This window comes from Haliaeetus albicilla, chromosome 5, assembly GCF_947461875.1.
Source record: "Haliaeetus albicilla chromosome 5, bHalAlb1.1, whole genome shotgun sequence".
Taxonomy (NCBI): Eukaryota; Metazoa; Chordata; class Aves; order Accipitriformes; family Accipitridae; genus Haliaeetus; species Haliaeetus albicilla.
Genome location: NC_091487.1, coordinates 9489304 through 9508996, shown reverse-complemented (window position 1 = coordinate 9508996; position 19693 = coordinate 9489304). Strand labels below are relative to the sequence as shown.

At 49.7% G+C, this 19693-nt stretch overlaps 1 protein-coding gene across 1 annotated transcript; it reads left to right on the top strand.

Moving 5' to 3' along the window:
- The first annotated feature begins 13207 nt into the window (after window positions 1–13207).
- LOC138685315 (inositol 1,4,5-trisphosphate receptor-interacting protein-like 1) lies at window positions 13208–19474 on the top strand. The gene is made up of 3 exons (XM_069782970.1): window positions 13208–13718; window positions 15577–15590; window positions 18740–19474. Exons 1-3 carry the CDS (start codon window positions 13380–13382, stop codon window positions 19431–19433), a joined length of 1047 nt encoding a protein of 348 aa, XP_069639071.1. The 5' UTR covers window positions 13208–13379; the 3' UTR covers window positions 19434–19474.
- Window positions 19475–19693: the final 219 nt, after the last annotated feature.

Here is a 19693-nt window from a genome sequence, read left to right as displayed (position 1 = left end):
ATTAACCCCCCTCTTTGCATCTCTGTTACATGGGAATAAGATGCATCTTTTTTCTAAAAGTGACAAGATCTTTAGTCTCCGCAGACTACTGTTTCATACAGGTCATCACGCAGCCATTGCCTCTCCTGTCACACTGACAGATCAGAATCAGCTTCCCAGGAGGAAAGTGGGCAATGACCTTGATAGATCATAGCCTTGGGTGTGTTATCAAGGAGCTGGAAATGTGAAACAAATGGAGGAGACTCATAGCAGAGTACAAGCTTCCCTGCTCTGGGCTCGGTCTCACACCTGATGAAGTACATGGCACCTCCTGACCAAATCCAGTGGGAAGAGGTGTTTTTTTCCAGTATCCGCAATGATCAACGAGGAACCAGCACAGAGCACCCGCAGCTCCTGCTGCAGAAAGCAGAGCAGGTGCCGGTAGATTGGATTGCCAAGAACCATTGGCTCTTACATGGGCTCATGCAAGGTCGTTCATCACCGCAGCAGATGCCGACTGCTCTCAGCAGCATGGAAAAGAAATGAAAAGTAGGTAAAAAGGACCTTTATGTTTAGCTGGAGGATAAGTAATAGATCAAAATGTTTAAAATATTAGCATATCGCTGCAGCTCAGACACACAAGTGGGTTCCTGCAGCTTAACACATGGCAGAATTGTCACCTGAGCCATGGTGACTGAGTGTGTTGGTGGATGATTGCCAAGAGAAAAGCGTGGTCCCAAAGTTAATTATTGTGAGTGATCTGTGGTGGCTCACTGCCGTTCCCCTAGCGTCAAGCTCTTGACCGAGCTTGAGAGCTGTCTGGAGAGAGCAGCTATTCTGGCCACACGGCAGCGTGACATGGCTGGACACGACAGCACAGGGCATTGCCCATCACCTGCCTCTGTCAGCAGCCTGGCCTTGGAGAGGTAGAGCTGTTTGCCAGGGCAGTCTCTTAGTGGGTTTGAGGGGGTTTTAAACTCACTACAGTAAATACAGCCTTTCCTGAAATATTAATATTAAAATTCCTTGTCAGTGTTGAGGCATTGCAGAATTGCTTATATATTGAATAGGGCCAGAACATGCTCACTAGTGCACAGGAAAAAGAGGGAGCAAGAAGCAGTCCCAGCCTATGGTGACTGATTCCTACCATTTGCCATCAAAATGCTGCTTAACTTGTTCCCCTCATAAGGAAACCAAGCATTATGTCAGGTCAACAACTGCAGAGATGAATGTGAGCTCAGAACAACCCAGGGAGACTAACTCAATTGCCAAGTGCTTTCTCCACCCAAGATGCACCTGCATGCTCAGCGGCAAGTCCCTGGTGTTACCGTGGCAGTTGTCACTGCTGCCTGGAAAGGGAGCACTGCCCACGCCATCAATTCCAGTGAGATGGACCCTTGCTGGGCTTGCACTGACTTTCTCCAGCTCTTTCTATTACAAGGAGTGACCAGAACAAGCCAGCTTCTCCTTCAAATTCATGCATTGTTTTCTCATTTTTTTGGATTAAAGGTATGAAAAGATGACTGGATCTGCGCAGCTGGCTGGGGCCGCTAGGAAAGGAAGAGCAGGCTGGAGAGCTGCTTCTCTGCGGAGTGTTCTGTGTCCACATGGCAGCCTCAGACATGCACCAAGGGGAGGCCATCCCTGGAAGACTGCACAGACCTGCAGTAGTTATTTTCCCCATTGTAACAGGGATGCAAATAAAAATGTCCTTGTTCACATATAACTGTGCTATAACTGATCTCAAGGTTGAACTCCTTCCATTTAAAAGCCATTTAGCTCAAAGCTTTGCTATCAAAATTGTTATCAAAGTTACCTAACCTGGCACATTGTATTTGTGTGCGTTTTTGCTGTTTGCATGTGGGTATGTGCATAAAAAACACCTGCAAGATAGCAGATAATGGAAGTTTTCAAATACGTGTCAACTCTGTACATCTATTTCTCGCAGATCAGGAATAGGCGGGGATCTCCCAACTCCTCATGACACATCTGAGCTAACTCCAACCCTCTGCTGCAATCACCCACGGCTGAGCATTGGCTCATGGCTGACTTGCTTCCCCTCCTTTCTGGGCAGCTCATGACCATGCTCCCTCCTGCACAGACCCACTACCAGATGGGTATGGGTGCATTCACCTGAGCTGAGCTTGGCTGTGTTCACCTGAATGGCAGTCACAGCAGTAACCACCATGCAGACCTCTCCTTTCTTAGCTGAGTACCAGCCTCCTAAATGTACCAAGATAAATAGTATTTATACATACTACGCACATCTATGAGTAAAACAGCCTGTCTGGTGAATGCAGGCTTTGGAGTTTACCTGCAACTCGAGTCATGACTCAAGGAGCATGTACAGACCTTGCAAAATTATGTATCCTGTAGGCACATCGAAGTGGCCAGAGAAGGGAAAAACAGCTGCGCATGTTTTTCTCTCTCCTCTTCTCACCTCAGGGCTAAGCCTATAAAATAATAATGTGCCTTTCTAGTATTATCGTTTGTCTTTGATTTTCTGTAGAGAATTGCATAACAGCAACAGTCCTATTAGCATTCAGCACTTAGGTCTGTGCTTTGTACTTTCTCTCTTATTCCTTTTGCTTAATAAAAGAATGAGTTTTGCATCTGTTACATGCCTGACAGCCCAGGAGACTGGGCTGTCCTCTGTTTAACCATTAAATAGGAAAACATGGGACTTGCCTATGTGATAGTCCCTTTGCAATATGCCAGCTCTGTCCATACATCAGGAAGCAGGCAAATTCATAGAATAGGATCACAGAATCATTTAGGTTGGAAAAGACCTTTCAGATCATCGAGTCCAACCGTTAAGATTACACTAAGCCCGTGATGCTGATGGGAACCTAACAGAGCAATAGGGACTGAAAGCTGTCAAGGCCAGAGGGCAATTAGTTACCAGATAGTCACATGTGCAAGCCCTAGGATGTGACTAGGTCCAAAAATGCTCTGTGCAAGGACTGCTTTTCAGGCATGTGTTAGCTCTGAGCCTTGTGTAGGGGAACTATACCTGGAGTTGCAACGTTTCCCTACTATTAAAGTAAACAATATTTCCTCGCCTGCATTTCCGATCTTCTCCCTTTTATTCCCTGCAGGCAAAAAACCCCTTAGGGGTCTGGAAGGTGCCTGTCCAGAAGGAAAGCATAGGCCCCCTCCTCAGAGTAGGGAAGAGGGAGCTGCTGCAGTGCCTTGCTCTGCTCTGGTGTCATAGGGCCCCCAGCTGAGTGGGTAAAGCTGGGCAGGGGGAACCACGGGAGCAAAACACACATTAGTCCTTGCTTTCCCTCCCTGTCACTAACTTGCTGCTGTGTGGTGTGCAGCTCCGGTGGCCTGGCTGCATCCAGGCTACAGCTCCTTGCTGCAGGGGTCTGATCATCAGCAAGTGCAATACTTCATTAGCACCAGCGGCTGGATAGTCCGGGCCGGCGCAGATACTGCACACAGTGGCGGTGCTTGCAGTGCACAGTCACTGCACAAGGGGCAAAGGCTGGGAGCAGACAGCCTTGGAAACCTGTGCAAATGGTTTCTGCCTGCAGATGCTGCCTTGGTCAGCACAGAGAGATGCAACGTTTCCCCTGCAATGAATCAGCATGGGATTTGGGTCTGAGGGCAGCAGGTCTGGCTCTCAAGAGCAGCAATCACAGAAATCAGCAGGAGCATCACTTAACCTGGTTACACCACTGCAGAACGTCACAGCCGGGTCGGAAATGCTGCTCTGAGACCGTGAAATCTAGCGAGGATTTGTCCCTCTCCCTCCTCCTTCGGGTAACGTTATGGAATAAAATATTTTTATTTTTAGAGCTGAGAAAGGGAAAAAGGCAAATTCTCACATCTTTTCAAGGGAATGGTGATGTTTATTGAAATTTCTGACGCAGCCACTAGATGCCCCTGTTTTCTGATGAGCGCTCCAGAGAGGGGCATGCGCAGGGGTGCCGCAGTGAGGACCTGAACTTGGGGCTTGAACTATGTAGAAATCCTGATTGCTTCAGCCTCTTCCTCCCTAATGACCTTCTAATTAGCTGGGACTGTCGTTCCACATGTGGCAATTAGGAGAGATGGTGCTGCTCCGTAATGGGAATGGTGTTGTCTGCCTGCCTTTTTCTGCTCTAATTTTGTGGTGTCTCTGGAGGAGGTGACGTAAAACTCAGTAACCAGTGGCCATGCATCTGGGCATGGCTGCCTGGACCCGCACGCCCTGTCCCTGTGACCATACTGCCCGTGTGGTGTCCCACCCCTGGAGCAGCAGTCTCAGCCTCCGCCACCCCTTGAAGGTGAATCAATCCGTACCAGAAAAGTCAGTCTCAGGGCAAAGCCGTTAACCGAAGCAGGAACATTTCGCTAATTAATCCTGAAGTGTTTCCTTGTGAATGTTTTGTACAGGTCCAGAAAGGAGACTGATGCCATTCAAATGGGAATCTGGCGCTTGGTCAGTGAGAGGGAGCTTCTGTGGCTGCTGAAATCCTTGTGCCTCCAGAAGATAAATGCTTGCAACAGCGTCCTTCCAACACCAGAGAAGGTAGGCAGCAATGGTCAGCATAGAAAATCACATACAACATTTGCTCCTTCTGAAGTGATCCTTCCCCCAAAATGATTTTGAATTAAGCAAGGATTTATGTGAGGGTCTCTTAATTTAAGGAAAACAAATGTTCCTGCTCTGGCGGTTCCCTGGTCAGGTTTTGTGGAGCTTGCACCAGCACATTTTCTCTTACCAAAGTCCACACCAGGCCCTAAGGTAACAGTGTGTGGTAAATATTACAGTCAGATACCCAATTCAGAAATCCTGTAAGATACAGAGCAGTGATTTATAGATTTGGTGCAAAAAGACCTTGTTTGTGTCTGGCACTCAGTCTCACAAGGGACATGTTAGAGATCTTGCTTGAGCTTTTTTGCTTAATGAGCTGAGTAAAATCCTGGGAGACCTTCAGAAGAGAACAAAAGTGGGTTCTCAGGATGAGAACACCTATAATGGGCTTCTGCTGCCTAATTCTTCCTGTTTTCAGGAGCGAAGTGCCTAATTAGCACTACTGACTGTGATGGGTGCTCAGAGCTCTGAGTCATCTGGGAAGATGTACTTTTTCAGTTGACACTGCTGGAGAAGCTAAGAGCAGCTCAGAGGACGAAGCACTAGAATTTCCTAGTGACCTAGTATCACAAAAACTACTAGGGTCCAAAATACCTTTGCATATGTTTAGAAACCAGTAGTTACTGCATCTGTCACACACTGCAACAAAAAGGGTCCCTCCGCTTCCCTCCAGAAGCTCTGGAGCAGGTTGTAAACCTTGTGACACCACTCCTCTCAGGATCCTACTGCTAGTAACTGTGTTTAGTGCAGTCTAATCCACAGGTTTTTGGTTATAAGACATGAAAGGTTGGTAACAAGCCTTATGATCATGATGGCACCAGCATAATAGCATTTCAGGCATGCTTACTTAGATGTGTCACACAGCATGTAGCACAGGCAGCCCTGAGGCTGGTCTTCCCCTAGACTGGCACTGTGCAGGCCAAGCCACTTCTCTGGAAGGCACACATCGCCTGCCATTTTTTTGTAAATTAAAAAAAAAAAAAAAAAGGCTCAAAAGTACAATAGAAAATGAAGCCTGGATTAACTGATATCTCTCTTCTCTCAGTGATTTCCTTGTCTTTTCCCTTGGGCCCATGCTGCTCTGTAGGATTATGGCATTCCAGAGTCATTGGCATAACGATAACACGACTAAGAAATATGGAGACTCCACTCTCCACGCTAATCCATGCCAGGAGAATACTGAAGGCAGTAGATAAAGGAGTCACTAACACTGAGCTACATTTTGCTTCTAAGAATTGCGTCCCAGAGGCTGTAGCCATTTTGCAACCCTTTTAATTTTCAGAGAAAATGCCTCCTGTGCCCATAATTAAGAGTTTAATATGCCACAGGGTCCTGTTTATCACGATAACTTATTTTGCAAAAGAAAAGATAGATAGACTCTTTGTAGGTCCTTTGAATATCTTTCAGCCAGTCCATTAGATGGGGCTGTGATACTGGGGATTTTAATCACTGGTATTCATTATTCAGTTATTATTCATTTATTTTAATAAAGAAGCTGCATATTTCCTTTGTTTTACAGGCAGCAAGACCCGGTGAAGGATTTCAAAACACAAAATAGTTTAGTTATCTTCAGTGTTGGCTAACTACATTCACAAGTTTGCAGGGTGAACATCAGGCTGAGCTTTCTCTTCTCCTCTTACCATCTCACAGAAAGCATGTGGATCCAAGGCAAGGACACTTGTAAATGTGGCATGCATCAGAAGACATATGGAAGCAGTCTTTTATCTCATGTGATGATTAATTGCATGTTCCTGGCTGGAATATAGTTTGAGAGCTCTATGCAGTTCTTCAGTAGGAAAAAAGGTCTGTGTAATTGTTCTAACAACTGTGAGCAGAGGGAAATGGAACATGGCATCAGGGCACCATCCTATTAAGAGTGCACATGAGGTTTTATGGCAAAAAGTCAGATTGCTTTAGTGCCTCCTTGATGCAAGATGATGCAAAGGGCAAAAGTAACTTATCTGCAAACTGCTTTGCCTCAACGAAGAGCAATTGCTATAAGTATGCTGAGCAGCCAGATATTGAATTATCACATACACTATGTATGTGTGTGAATGTATTTTAATACATAGTGATGGTTTCTGTGACAAAATCAGTATCTAAATCATGGTGTCTCGTGACTCACTTCCTTGCTGTTCTACTTCAGTACCAGGAGGCAGCCTCATTTCCAGCTGACTTCTCTCCAAACTCTTCTGTTTGCATATGCTGCTAGGTGGACTATATGCCATTGTTGAGATTCTTTTCTCTTCACTGTACTGAGGAGGACACAGGGAAACTGAAAACCAGCCAGGTGCACAGCAACATGAATATGGAGGGAGTGCCTGTGGTACATGAGCCATTAGGAATCACTACAAAGAAAAGGTTTTAGGATTCTAATGTCAAATGGTTTGGGCAAAACCATTTTGCTGAGGTGAGCAGCTGTGGTGCCAGCAGGATCCACAGCGGAGCAGAGGCTTGCAGTGTACTGTGAGGTTTTCTGAACTGGGGAAACCTCAGGGGAGTAGCGAGACATGCCGGGAGCCCACAGCTCCTATACCTATATATACCCCCATACCTATAAAAGAAACCCCTAGAAAGAGCTAGCTTAAGGGGATTAAAGGGAAAGCAAATGATGGTGATTGGTGACCGTAAAGTACTTGAGTTTCAAATCGTTGGCAACAGGAGGAAAACTGCCAGCAAAACTTTGACCCTGGGTATGGGGAGAGCAGACTTTGGGCTGCTGAAGGAGCTAGTTAGTAAGGTCCCCTGGGATTCTGCTTTTGAAGGTATTGGGGTCCATGAATGCTGGTCACTTTTGAAGAGTCATCTCCTAAGAGTGCAGGAGCAGGCAATTCCAAAGTGTTGGAAGTCAAGCAAGTGGGGCAGAAGGCTGGCTTGGCTGAGCAGGGATCTTCTTCTAGAACTTAGGTGGAAAAGGAAAATGTATGGACATTGAAGCAAGGACAGGTGACACAGGAGGACCACAGGGATGCTGTTCACCACTGTAGGGAGAAAATTCGTGGGGCCAAAGCTTGATTAGAGTTCAGGATGGCCAGCACTGTGAGGGACAACAAAAAGGGCTTTTTAAAATATGTTAACGGCAAAAGGAGGATCAGAGATAACATTGGTCTGTTACTTGATGAGGTTGGTTACCTCACAAATAGGGACATAGACAAAGCAGAGACGTTTAATGCCATCTTTGCCTTTGTCTTTAACATCAATGATGGGCCCTGGGAACCCAGGAGCCCTGTGTTGGAAGACTGTGACTGGGGGGATGATAAACTCCCAGCCAACTCTGAGACTTGCTGCTCCAGCTTGATGCCCATAAGTCTGTGGGGCCCAATGGAATTCATCTCAGGGTACTGAAAGAGCCGCCCAATGTTATCGTGGGACCTCTCTCCATTATTTTTCAACTGTCTTGGGAGTCTGGAGAGGTCCTGGTTGACTGGAAGCTGGGAAATCTTGTCCTAATTTTCAGGAAGGGTAAGAAGGAAGACACTGGTAAGTACAGGCCTATCAGTCTCACTTCAGTGCCTGGTAAGATTATGGAGAAGGTTATTCTGGGAGCTATTGAAAAACACCTGAGAGACAATGCAGTCATTGGTCATAGCCAGCATGGGTTCACAAGGGGAAAGTCCTGCTTAACTAATTTAATTTCCTTTTATGGCAAGGTCACCCATCTAGTTGACCAACGGAAGCCAGTAGATGTGGGGGTTTTCAGTTTTAGCAAAGCTTTTGATACTGTCTCTCACAGTATCCTTCTGGACAGAATGTCCAGCATACAGCTAGACAAGTCCATAATACATTGGGAGAACAACTGGCTGGTGGGTCAGGCTCAAAGAGTTATAGTAAATGGGGCTACATCAGGCTGGCAGCCAGTCACTAGTGGGGTTCCCCAGTGCTTGATTTTAGGGCCAGTGCTCTTTAATGTTTTTATAAATGATCTGGACACAGGAGTTGAATGTACTTTAATGATACTAAATTAGGAAGAGCTATGGACTCCTTCAAGGGTAGAGGGGCCTTACAGAGAGATCTGGATAGACTAGAGAGCTGGACGATCACCAACCATATGAAATTTAACAAGAGCAAGTGCCGGATTCTGCACCTAGGATGGGGTAATCCTGGTTATATGTACAAATTGGGGGACGAGAGGCTGGAGAGCAGCCCTGCAGATTGATGGCAAGTTGAATGTGAGTCAACAGTATGCCCTGGCAGCCAAAAGGTCCCAGTGTCCTGGGGTGCATCAAGCACAGCATAGCTAGCTGGTTGAGGGAGGTGATAGTCCCACTCTACTGCACTGTTGTGGCCCCACTTCGAGTACTGTGTGCAGTTTTGGGCACCTCAATATAAGAAGGACATCAAACTATTAAAGTATGTCCAGAGGAGGGAAACAAAGATGGTAAAAGACCTCAAGAGCAAGACTTAAGAGGAGCAGCTGAAGTCACTTGGTTTGTTCAGCTTGGAGAAGAGAAGGCTGAGGAATGACCTCATTGCAGCCTACAGCTTCCTCAAGATGGGCAGCAGAGGGGGAGGTGCTGATCTCTTTCTCATGACCAGTGACAGGACACAAGGGAATGGAATGAAGCTGCATCAAGGGAAGTTCGTGCTGGACATTAGGAAAAGGTTCTTCACTGAGAGGGTGGTCAGTCACTGGAACAGGCTCCCCAGGGCAGTGGTCACAGCACCAAGCCTATCAGAGTTTAAGGAGCATCTGGAAAATGCTCTTAGCCATATGGTTTAGCTTTAACTAGTCCTGCAAGGAGCGGAAAGTTGGACTTCATGTTCCTTATGGGTCCCTTCCAACTTGGGATAGTCTATGATTCTAATGTAAATAACCTCAAGCTATGCCAATTAACTTTATCTGTTTTCACCTGTCATCATTGACAGTTTTGATTGGTGAACACTACAAAAAAAATCCTGCAGTCCACTAGGTCTGGGTTTTTTCTGTTTTCTTTCATTCAGCTCAACTAGAGAACTCTGACCCACTGAGGCAGACCTCAAATGCCTAGCACATTTTCTATTTTCTACCTGACTGCAAACACCTCTCAGCTTAGGGAATGCTCAGATGCTGGCTTGGAGAAGTGAGGGGACAGTAGTCCCCCCTCGCTCCCTGGTCGGTACCCAGAGCAGCATGCACAGACCATAGGACCACATTGCAGCTGTTCGCATCCACAGCACATCTGGATCCTGTCCTGACTCTGCCTCCTGCATCGAGTCAAGGTAGGTCATGGAGTTCTGTGGTCCCCTATTCTGCAGAGGAGAATTACCACTGCTCTTGTTTCCAGGAGCAGAGGGGGACCACATTTGCCTGCTGTGCAGACCTCAAGCTCTGCCTTAGCAGATGCATTTTTAAGCCAGTAATTTTCCATACAACTTTACGCTGTAGACAAGGCCTATTGAAGGGTGTAGAATAGAGAGTGCCAAACATGCACAAAATCTGTAATTATACATATTTCAGTGCAGACCTTCAGTCTTGCAGTTTGCTAGGCTGAGGCACTCAGACAGTAGAGAAACAGCTGCTTCTGTTTCAGGTCAGTTAAGTGTTGCATCAGGATTGAAGCATTCTTTTAGGCTGTTTTAAAATACAGCACTTAAACTGAGAAATTACTAGTTTCTCCAATCCTGTACTTTCTGGTTTGTTGCTACAAAAGGGGTATTGCTGGAGAAAATACCTTGAGTTCCAGTGGTCCTACCAAATCCAGAAAGGTCATTATAACCACTGAGGCTTAAGAGTAATTGTTTGGGCTGTTTTACTTTAGGAAAGGATATCACTGGAAAGGCTGTCCTATGTTTACCCTTCGCAGTGGCTACACCCAGGACCTAGGGCATGGTTTGATTTTCCAGTTAGAAAGCAAAGAAGTCAAGTGTTCTTCCTTCTTACCCTTCCTGAAAATTAGGACAAGATTTCCCAGCTTCCAGTCAACCAGGACCTCTCCAGACTCCCAAGACAGTTGAAAAATAATGGAGAGAGGTCCCACGATAACATTGGGCGGCTCTTTCAGTACCCTGGGATGAATTCCATTGGGCCCCACGTTGCACGCTGTGAGCTGCCATCAGTGTGCCGTAATGAATGCAAGCATGCTGCTGAGGCCACTGCTTCCTAGCAGGTAATTCCTGGCCATTCAAAGGTACCCCAAATACAGGCATCTATTTATCCAGCTGTTGTGTCATCAGATGCATTTGCTTTCATTTCTTGCTCCTAATTATTTCCTGTATTACAATATCATAGGAACTAGCCTACAGGTGATTTTAACATGTTGCTTGCAAAGAAAAGATGACATCCTTGATAACAGTAAATCTGGGCTGTAACAAGTCATGATTAGCACCATTTGATCTGAACCATTTGTTTCCTTGGGCTGTCAAATAAAAGCAATAATCTTTTGATGTATGGTGACACTGGGATTCTGTGTCAACCTGCACTGCCAGTAACCACCCATGTCCTGTGACATCCAAGCTAAGCTGCACATTTGCATAGATTGGCATCATTTCAGATATAAATCATCCAACACCATACCTTTCCATTGGAAAGTGATGTGGTGCGCAACCCTCCCATCTAGCTGCTTAGAGTATCAAGCAGCCTAAAGCATTTGACAAGAGCCATATGTGACAGAGAGAGAATACCAAGATGCCTGTATGGTTCCTGCTGGTGTAGTTCCTAATGCCTTGGTTCAGGTCCAGGAGTCAGGACACAGGAGAAAAGATATATACATTAGTCTGGAACCTCAAAAGCATGCAGGAATGCCACTTCCACCAACAAATGCAAGCCTACTGGTTTCCTCTGGCAATATTCCAGTATAAAGGTGTGGGGGGGGAGGACATCCCTTGGCTTTTTTCTCCACATGACTGTTTATTCTCAGCACACAGTCTACCTTGAGACTATCAACTCTCTCACAAGCCATTTCTCGATTCAGATATACCAAACCATCTCATAGATGTGTCTGGAAATGTTGGGCTCCCATTTGGGCCAAGCAGGTTTTGCTGGAAGTGCCCTCTCATTTAGGCAGAGTTACTGGCTTTTACATGTTTGACTAACATCTCCAGGAGTCTCAGGGGTAGCTCATGGACTGATAGCTCCCAGACAGTTTCACCCATGACCAATGATCCCGCTTTTTCTGGGAAAAATTGGACCTATACATTTGATGTGCAATTGATCTGGGTATGGAGAGAGCATCTGATGCATCCTGGCAGTGTTAGACCCACTGTTATACACATATTTGGGCTTGGGAAATCTATGAGAAATACGGCCCCTTTAGGAAATGTGTTGCTGTGCATACAGGCTTCATAGTGCAGAGATTGGTAACTTTTGATATGTAAAGTGTAACTGATGCCTCCAAAATTATAGTTATATAAAAATCCCAGCTAAACTGTATTATTGGCTAAGAGAACCAAGAGGTGCAAGGGGTGAGGGGAAAGCAATACATTTTATTCCACTTAGTCCCCTTCAACATCTGAGATTATAAAGAATCTGGACACAGCATTTAAGATTTCCTAGAAGTGGGGTCAGTCTTTAAGAGTAGAGACTGCAATGGTTTTAAAGATTCTAAAGCTACTTTAGTACTGTGAAAAAGCAAATGAAAAAAACAAGTTCTAGAAAAAGAAGATAAATAAACAGAATATGAAGATGGTGCAACAGAAACTGTAAAGGAAAAGAATAAAACCTGAAAAAAAAAACCCTAACAACCTTCCTCCCTCCAAACACACAGTGTCCCACTCACATGCACAGAGCTCCAGAGAGGCCAATTTAACGTTAAGGAATTTGTATTGCTCTCCTTTGTTGTGTTGTGTCCTCTAATATAAAGGACCAATTTGTCACTAACGAGGAAACCAGTGAAGCACCTGATTATCTCCCATCTTGTGTCTAAGTCCCACTGACTTCAGCAAGTTGAAATCACTGGCCAAAAGTCAATGGAAGTGCACGCTTACTCACACCTTGCTTTGGCTCACGGTCCTTCGGGAAAGAGATTATGACCATTCCAGGAATGTGAAACTGGTCATCAAACCCAGACTCTCCCAGTTGCAGGAATGATGGACCAGATGTTCAGACCAGAGGGACCTTCGGAACATCTGTTTCACATCCCATTGCTCCTCCCCAACCAGCTACCAAATGCTTCTTAAGACTCTAACATAGTCTACACTTTTATTTGCTTGTGGAACATCTAAAAAAGCTTTTGATTCATTCATATACAGAAATATGCAGCTATGTTTCATCCCTGCCTAGAATGAACATCAGCAGATAACATGCAAATTCTTCCAAACAGAGGCTCTACCATCTTGTGTCTTATTAGACTAAATCCCAGAGAAGAAAAGAAGGGGAGAGGAGAGGAGAGGGGAGGAGAGGAGAGGCGAGGAGAGGCGAGGCGAGGCGAGGAGAGGAGAGGACAGGAGAGGAGAGGAGGGGAGAGGACAGGAGAGGCCAGGCCAGGGCATGCCTGTGATGCGCTCTGGCACCTGGGACTTCAGAGGGGACGAGTCACAATTGGGGGTGGGGGGATATAAAAGGCACCAGCCGGCAGCACTGCCCCAGTACAGCCTGGGCGAGCGGTGAGTGCGCAGGCGGGGGGAAGCTGGGCTGGACGAGGGCCAGGGCAGAAACGCGGGCCCCCGGGGGGGTGGGTTCTCGGCCTGCACCGAGGGCCCAGCCGCTGGCGGGAGCACCTCGGGCAGGGCACGGTGCCGCCGCCAGCGGGGCTGGGCGCAGGCCTTGCTGCCTCCCAGCTGCCTCGCCCCCTCTCCTACCTGCCCCCAGCTCCCTGCGGCTCCCGGCCCTGCTCCCCCCGACGCCAGCTCCCTCCCTCCCAGCCCCACTGAACCCCTTCTCTCCCTCCTCCTGCAGGCCATGGCTGTCGTACAATTCTTCACCCTGGCGGTGCAAAGCATCCTCTGGAATGCTCCGGTGGTCGGTGATGAGCTGGATTGGGCCACACGCAGACGCATGCAGCAGCGCGGGGAGTACCTCAGCTGGAAGATGACTCGGATGCTGCAGGAGCTGGAGCAGGGGATGCAGCAGCTGGAGCAGAGGACCCAGGAGCAGAGCGCCTTTGCCTGGGGAGCCCTGCCCTTTGCTGCCTTGCAGCCGTGGCAGTTCTGGGCCGTTGCTGGAGTCCTGCTCCTGCTCTTCGGGCTCTGCTGGTGGCTCAGGAAAAGGAGCCGTCAGCCAGCCAGCAGCAGCAAGGAGGCCAGCTCCGGAAAGAAGGCGGCTAAGGAGGAGCAAGAAGTAAAACCCTTTACTGCAGCGGATCTGGGCAGGATTTTGGACAAGCGCTTCTGGGAACTGCAGCAAGCGTTCACAATGATGGACGAGATGGAGGAATTCTACCGTATCTCCCAAAGATGCGAGGAAAAATATCACGCCGCGATTGCAGCCAGACATCGGTGCGAGCAGATTCTCGGAAGGTTGAAGTCCGCGTTACGATGACGCTGCCTGCCGCCTGCTTGTGCCTCTGAAGCCCCCCCGTGGGCACACCTTCCACCTCTGGGAGATCTACCGTGCGAAAAGATTTCAATAAATCTCTTGTTTCGACAAAAGCTGCGTCCGTGAGTGTCCGTGCGTCTCTTTGTTGGGGAATGCGGGCATAGGGTGCTGACAGCTCAGCTGCCACGGTGTTGGGGAGCATCTTGCAGAAGAGCTGGTGCAGTGGGCTCTGGTCTCAGTGATTCACTGGGCTTTGGCTTCCCAGGTGCTGCGGGTTAATGCCAGCAGGCAGCCTGGCATCATCACGCAGCTCCTCAGTGCCTTGCCCGCAGTGGCACGGTGGAGAGAATCTGAAGGGTAAAAGTGGGAAAGTTTGTGGGTTGAGAGGACGGTTTAGTAGGTAAAGCACGAGCTACACGCCCAGGCAAAGCAACGTAAAGAATTCATTCACTCCTGCCCTGGTCTGCCGACCAGACCTGCCTTTTTGGGAAGCCTTCTGCCTCCCTGGGGCTCGGGTTGAATGCGTTCCCGGGAAACTTCCGAGCCTTGTACGGCCCTCATTACTAGCCGCTCTTGCTTTTTCGTGTGGGTACCAAGGAAGTCGTGATGAGAAGTCCAAGGGCGAGCAAAAGAGACTTCAGGGCCTCGGGCAGATTGGTAGAGGGATCAGGAGCACAGGTAGTATTCTCCTCTGTCCTCCCAGCTGGAGGGAATGACATTGAAACAAACAGGCGGACGCAGCGTATTAACAATACCGGGCTCCTAGGCTAGTGTCACTGCCAGAATTGGGGGGTTTTCAACCACGGGACGGTCTACGCGACACCAGGCCTGCTGGGGCCTGATGAGATCCCCCGTTCGTAGTGGAGGAAAAGTATTTTTGCTCATGAGCGAGCGGGGCTGACTGAAAGAGCTTTAAACTAGGTTTGAAGTGGGGAAGGGGTAAAATCAGTCCTACTAGTGATAAGCTAGGGATGGCGTGACAATGTTGGAGGAACGGTGCGCAGAGCTTTCCCTCTGCTCCACGATGTGCCAAGTACACAGGAGCGCCTCTGAAACGTTTGTAGGCTCAAGCGCGCGGTGCGAGGAAGAGACAGGAGGAGCTAGAGGCCTCGGCTCGGTCCCAGAGCAACGACATCGCTGGCCTAAGGGACACTTGTTGGGAAGAGTCCTGTGACTGGAGTGCAGTGATGGACCCTTCCAGGCTCTTCAGGAGAGAGAGGCAGGGCAGGCGAGGTGGAGGGGCAGCGCTGTATGTAAAGGAGGGGTCGGACTGTACGGTGCTTGCAGCTGGGGACAACATGGTTGAGAGCCTCTGCGTAAAGATTAAGGGAAAAGCTAATAAAGAGGACGGCCTTGCAGGAGTCTACTATGGATCACCCAGCCAGGACGAGGACGCCAATGTATGAATCTATAAGGAATCACGGGAAATCTCTGGGCCAGTTGCCCTGTGTCGTCCTTATGGGCAGCTTCAGCTTCCCAGCTGCAAACTGGGACTGTCACAGAGCAGACATGAACAGGCGCAGGAAATTCCTGAAGCCCACATTGAAGACAACTCTTTGACATGGGTACCATGGGAGCCGACTAGGAAGGGTGCCCTCCTAGGCCTGTTGTTCGTACATAGAGAGGGTCTTGTGGGTGAAGTGATGATTGGTGGCTGTCTTGGCCATAGTGATCAGAAAATGGTTGAGTTTAGAATCTCTGGTGATAGGGGAAACGCTGTCCGCAGAGCTACTCCCCTGGATTCTGGGAGAGCAGACTTTAGGCTGCTCAAGGAGCTAGTTAGCAAGGTCCCCTGGGAATCTGCTTTTGAGGGTATGGTAGCCCGTAAATGCCGGTCACTTTTTAAGAGCCGTTTCTTAAGGGCACAGGAGCGGGCAATTGCAATGTGTCGCAAGTCAAGCAAGAGGGGCAGAAGGGTGGCTTGGCTGACCAGGAGTCTCCTTTGGGAACTCAGGCGGCCGACGGGAACGTATGGGCTCTGGAAAGGGATCTGGGGGGTCTTGGTTGGTGGTAAGCTCAGTAGGAGTCAACAACGTGCCCTGGCAGCCCAACGGGCCAGCCATCTCCTTGGGTTGCATTAGGCACAGTAGAGCTAGCTGGTGGAAAGAAGGGATTGACCCACTACGCTCAGGAGGGGTGCGGCCTCACCTCGCGTACTGTGTGCAGCTTTGGGCTCCACAATGTAAGCAGGATGTAAAGCCATTAGAACGTGTCCAAAGGAGGGCAACGAAGATGGTGAGAGGACTAGCAGACATGTCCTGATGAGGTGCAGCTGAGGACACTCGGTTTGTTCAGCTTAGAGGAGAGGAGACCGAGGGCTGGCCTCATTGCTGCCTACAACTTCCTCAGGACGGGGAGCGGAGAGGGAGGAGCCGATCTCTTCTCCCTGGGGTCCAGTGATAGGACACGAAGGAATGGCTTGAAGCTGCATCAAGGGCAGTTCCGATTGGATAGCAGGAAAAAGTTCTTCAGCGAGAGGGTGGTCAAGCAGTGGAACAAGCCCCTCCCTGGAAAGGGTCACGGCCCCAAGCCTGTTGGTATTCAAGAAGCGATTGGACAATGCTCTCAGAGATATGAGAGAGAGTTGCGGTGAAGGGAGTTACATCTAGCTGGCAGCCGGTCACAAGTGGTGTTCACCAGGGCTCAGTACTGTTCAAATTCTTTACCAATGATCTGGATGAGGGGATCGAGTGCACGCTCAGTCAGTTTGCAGATGACACGAAGTTGGGCAGGAGTGTTGATCTGCTTGAGGGTAGAAAGGATCGACAGAGGGATCTGGACAGGCTGGATCGATGGGCTGAGGCCAACTGTATGGGATTCAATAAGGCTAAGTGCCGGGTCCTGCACTTGGGTTTTAACAGCCCCATGCAGTGCTATAGGCTTGGGGAAGAGTGGCTGGAAAGCTGCCTGGCAGAAAAGGACCTGGGGGTGTCGGTCAACGGCCGGCAGTGTGCCCAGGTGGCCCAGAAGGCCAGGAGCATCCTGGCTTGGATCAGAAATAGTGTGGCCAGCAGGACTAGGGAAGCGATCGTCCCACCATGGACTCGGCACTGGTGAGACCTCACCTCAACTAGCGTGTTCAGTTTTGGGCCCCTCTCTACAGGAAAGACATTGAGGTGCTGGAGCGCATCCGAAGAAGAGCAGCAAAGCTGGTGAAGGGTCTAGAGAACAAGTCTTATGAGGAGCGGCTGAGGGAGCTAGGGCTGTTTAGTCTAGAGAAGAGGAGGCTGAGCGGAGACCTTATAGCTCTCTACAACTACCTGAAGGGGAGTTGTAGTGAGGGGGGTGCTGGTCTCTTCTGTCAGGTGGCTGGAGATGGGACGAGAGGAAATGGCCTCAAGTTGCGGCAAGGGAGATTTTGGTTAGATATAAGGAAAAATGTCTTTACTGAGAGGGTTGTCAGACATTGGAATAGGCTGCCCAGGGAAGTGGTTGAGTCACCATCCCTGGAGGTATTCAAAAAGCGAGTTGACGGGGTACTTCAGGACATGGTTTAGTGGGCGTGGTTGATGGTTGGACTCGATGATCTTGAAGGTCTTTTCCAGCCTAAATCATTCTATGGTTCTATGATTCTATGATTCTATGAGGCGGCCTCAAGTTGCACCAGGGGAGGTTTAGATTGAATATTAGGCAAAATTTCTTTATTGCAAGGGTTGTCAAGCATTGGAACAGGCTGCCCAGGGAAGTGGTTGAGGCAGCATGCCTGCAGGTCTTTAAAAAACGTGTAGCCGTGGTGCTTGTGGACATGGTTTACTGGTGGAGTTGGCAGGGTGAGGTTTGTGGTTGGACTCGATGGTCTTAAGGGTCTTTTCCAGCCTAAGGGATTCTATGATTTCTCTTTAAGGTTGCCCGGTGTGGAGTCAGGGTTCCATCCGATGATCCTCGGGGGTCCCTTCCAACTCGGGATGTTCCGTGATTGATTGTGAGATTGCCGTTGGCAGGCAGATGGCAAGCGATCCAACATAAAGCAGCACACAAGCTCCCGTGAAGAAAACAAACTCTAGCCCAGCCTTCACCAGTCCACCAGGGCAGCCGTGAGTCGCTGAGCCGGGGTGAGGCCGAAGGCCGGGGCTGGCCGGCGGGCATGCCTGTGATGCGCTCCGGCCCCTATGACATCAGAGGGGCCAAGTCACAATGTGGGGGGTATAAAAGGCACCAGCCGGCAGCGCTGCCCCAGTACAGCCTGGGCGAGCGGTGAGTGCGCAGGCGGGGGGAAGCTGGGCTGGACGAGGGCCAGGGCAGAAATGCGGGCCCCCGGGGGGGTGGGTTCTCGGCCTGCACCGAGGGCCCAGCCGCTGGCGGGAGCACCTCGGGCAGGGCACGGTGCCGCCGCCAGCGGGGCTGGGCGCAGGCCTTGCTGCCTCCCAGCTGCCTCGCCCCCTCTCCTACCTGCCCCCAGCTCCCTGCGGCTCCCGCTCTCCCTGTCCCACCCCGCTGAGCCTCCTTCTGTCCCCTCTCCTGCAGGCCATGGCCAAGGTGATAGTGTTCACCTTGAGCATGCTGGGCATCGTCCAGGTGCCACCGGAGGTCGCAGATGAGCTGGGTGCGGCTACGCGCTGGTGCGTGCAGCAGCTGATGCAGGAAATGGCTCAGCTGTATGAAGAGATGGAGCAGAGCCCTCAGGATCTGAGCAGAGCAGCCAGGGGAGCCCTGTTCTTCGCTGCCTTGCAGCAGTGGCAGTTCTGGGCCTTTGCTGGAGGCCTGGTACTGCTCTTTTGGCTCTGCCGGCAGCTCTGGAAAAGGAGCTGTGAGCCAGGAAGCAGCAGCAAGCATGGCAGCTCCAGAAGCCTTGAGGAGGAAGAGGATGAGGAAGAAGGGGAAGACCCATTACATATGGACAGGTTTCTGAACAAGGACCTGTTGTGGCCACTGCCAAACAGGCAAAGAATATGCACGGTGGTGGAAGAGCTGGTGAACGACCTTCTCTGTGTCTGCCGAACCCTCTCTGGCAATGACTTCGTGCCACGGCTGCAGCCAGCTGTTGGGCTGGGCGGCTTCCAAGAAGGCCAGAGTGCCCATGAAGAAGACTTTGTCTATTGCCTGATTGTGCCCCTGAAGCCACCCCCCGGGCACTCCTTCCACCTCGAGCTGGGCACCGAAGGGGAGATGCTGGTGAGGAACTCCTGCGTGCGTGTGGAACTGGAGTGCATGTGCACAAGGGAGCGCTGGCTGGGGGACGTGATCTGCTTCCTCCACCACCCTGAGGAAGAGCTGATGAGCAGTCAGGAAGCCAGCCTCCTAGAAACCCTCTGCACCGGCTCGTACCTTGATGTGGAGAAAACTGCCTTCTGGCTCCAGGAGCTGATGACGGCAGCCTCCGTTGCTGTGCCTCGGGCAGCCACAAGCAAGGTAACGGTGCTGCCCTCCACACGCTTCTGCAAGCTCAAGCTGACCAACACCTGCGAGATACCCCTCTCCATTGAGCTGATCTTGGCGGTGCAGCAAGGCAACTCAGACACATTTGTGAGCATGGAGTAGGCAGAGGTCAGCGTTACCAGCAGTGTGGGGTGGCCAAAGAGAGAGCAAGCCAAAGAGAGAGCACAACATGGCCAAAGAGGCCACACAAGGAGGCTTGCGACAGAGACTGCATTACCACCTGGACAGTAACCACCCACCCACCCACGAAACTCCATTCCCTCTAGGACCTTTACCCTGTGCAAAGATGCCAATAAAACTTTCTTTTTATTAAAAGCTGCTGTATTGGGTTTGTGTGGCAAGGTTTTGGTAGTGGGGGGGTT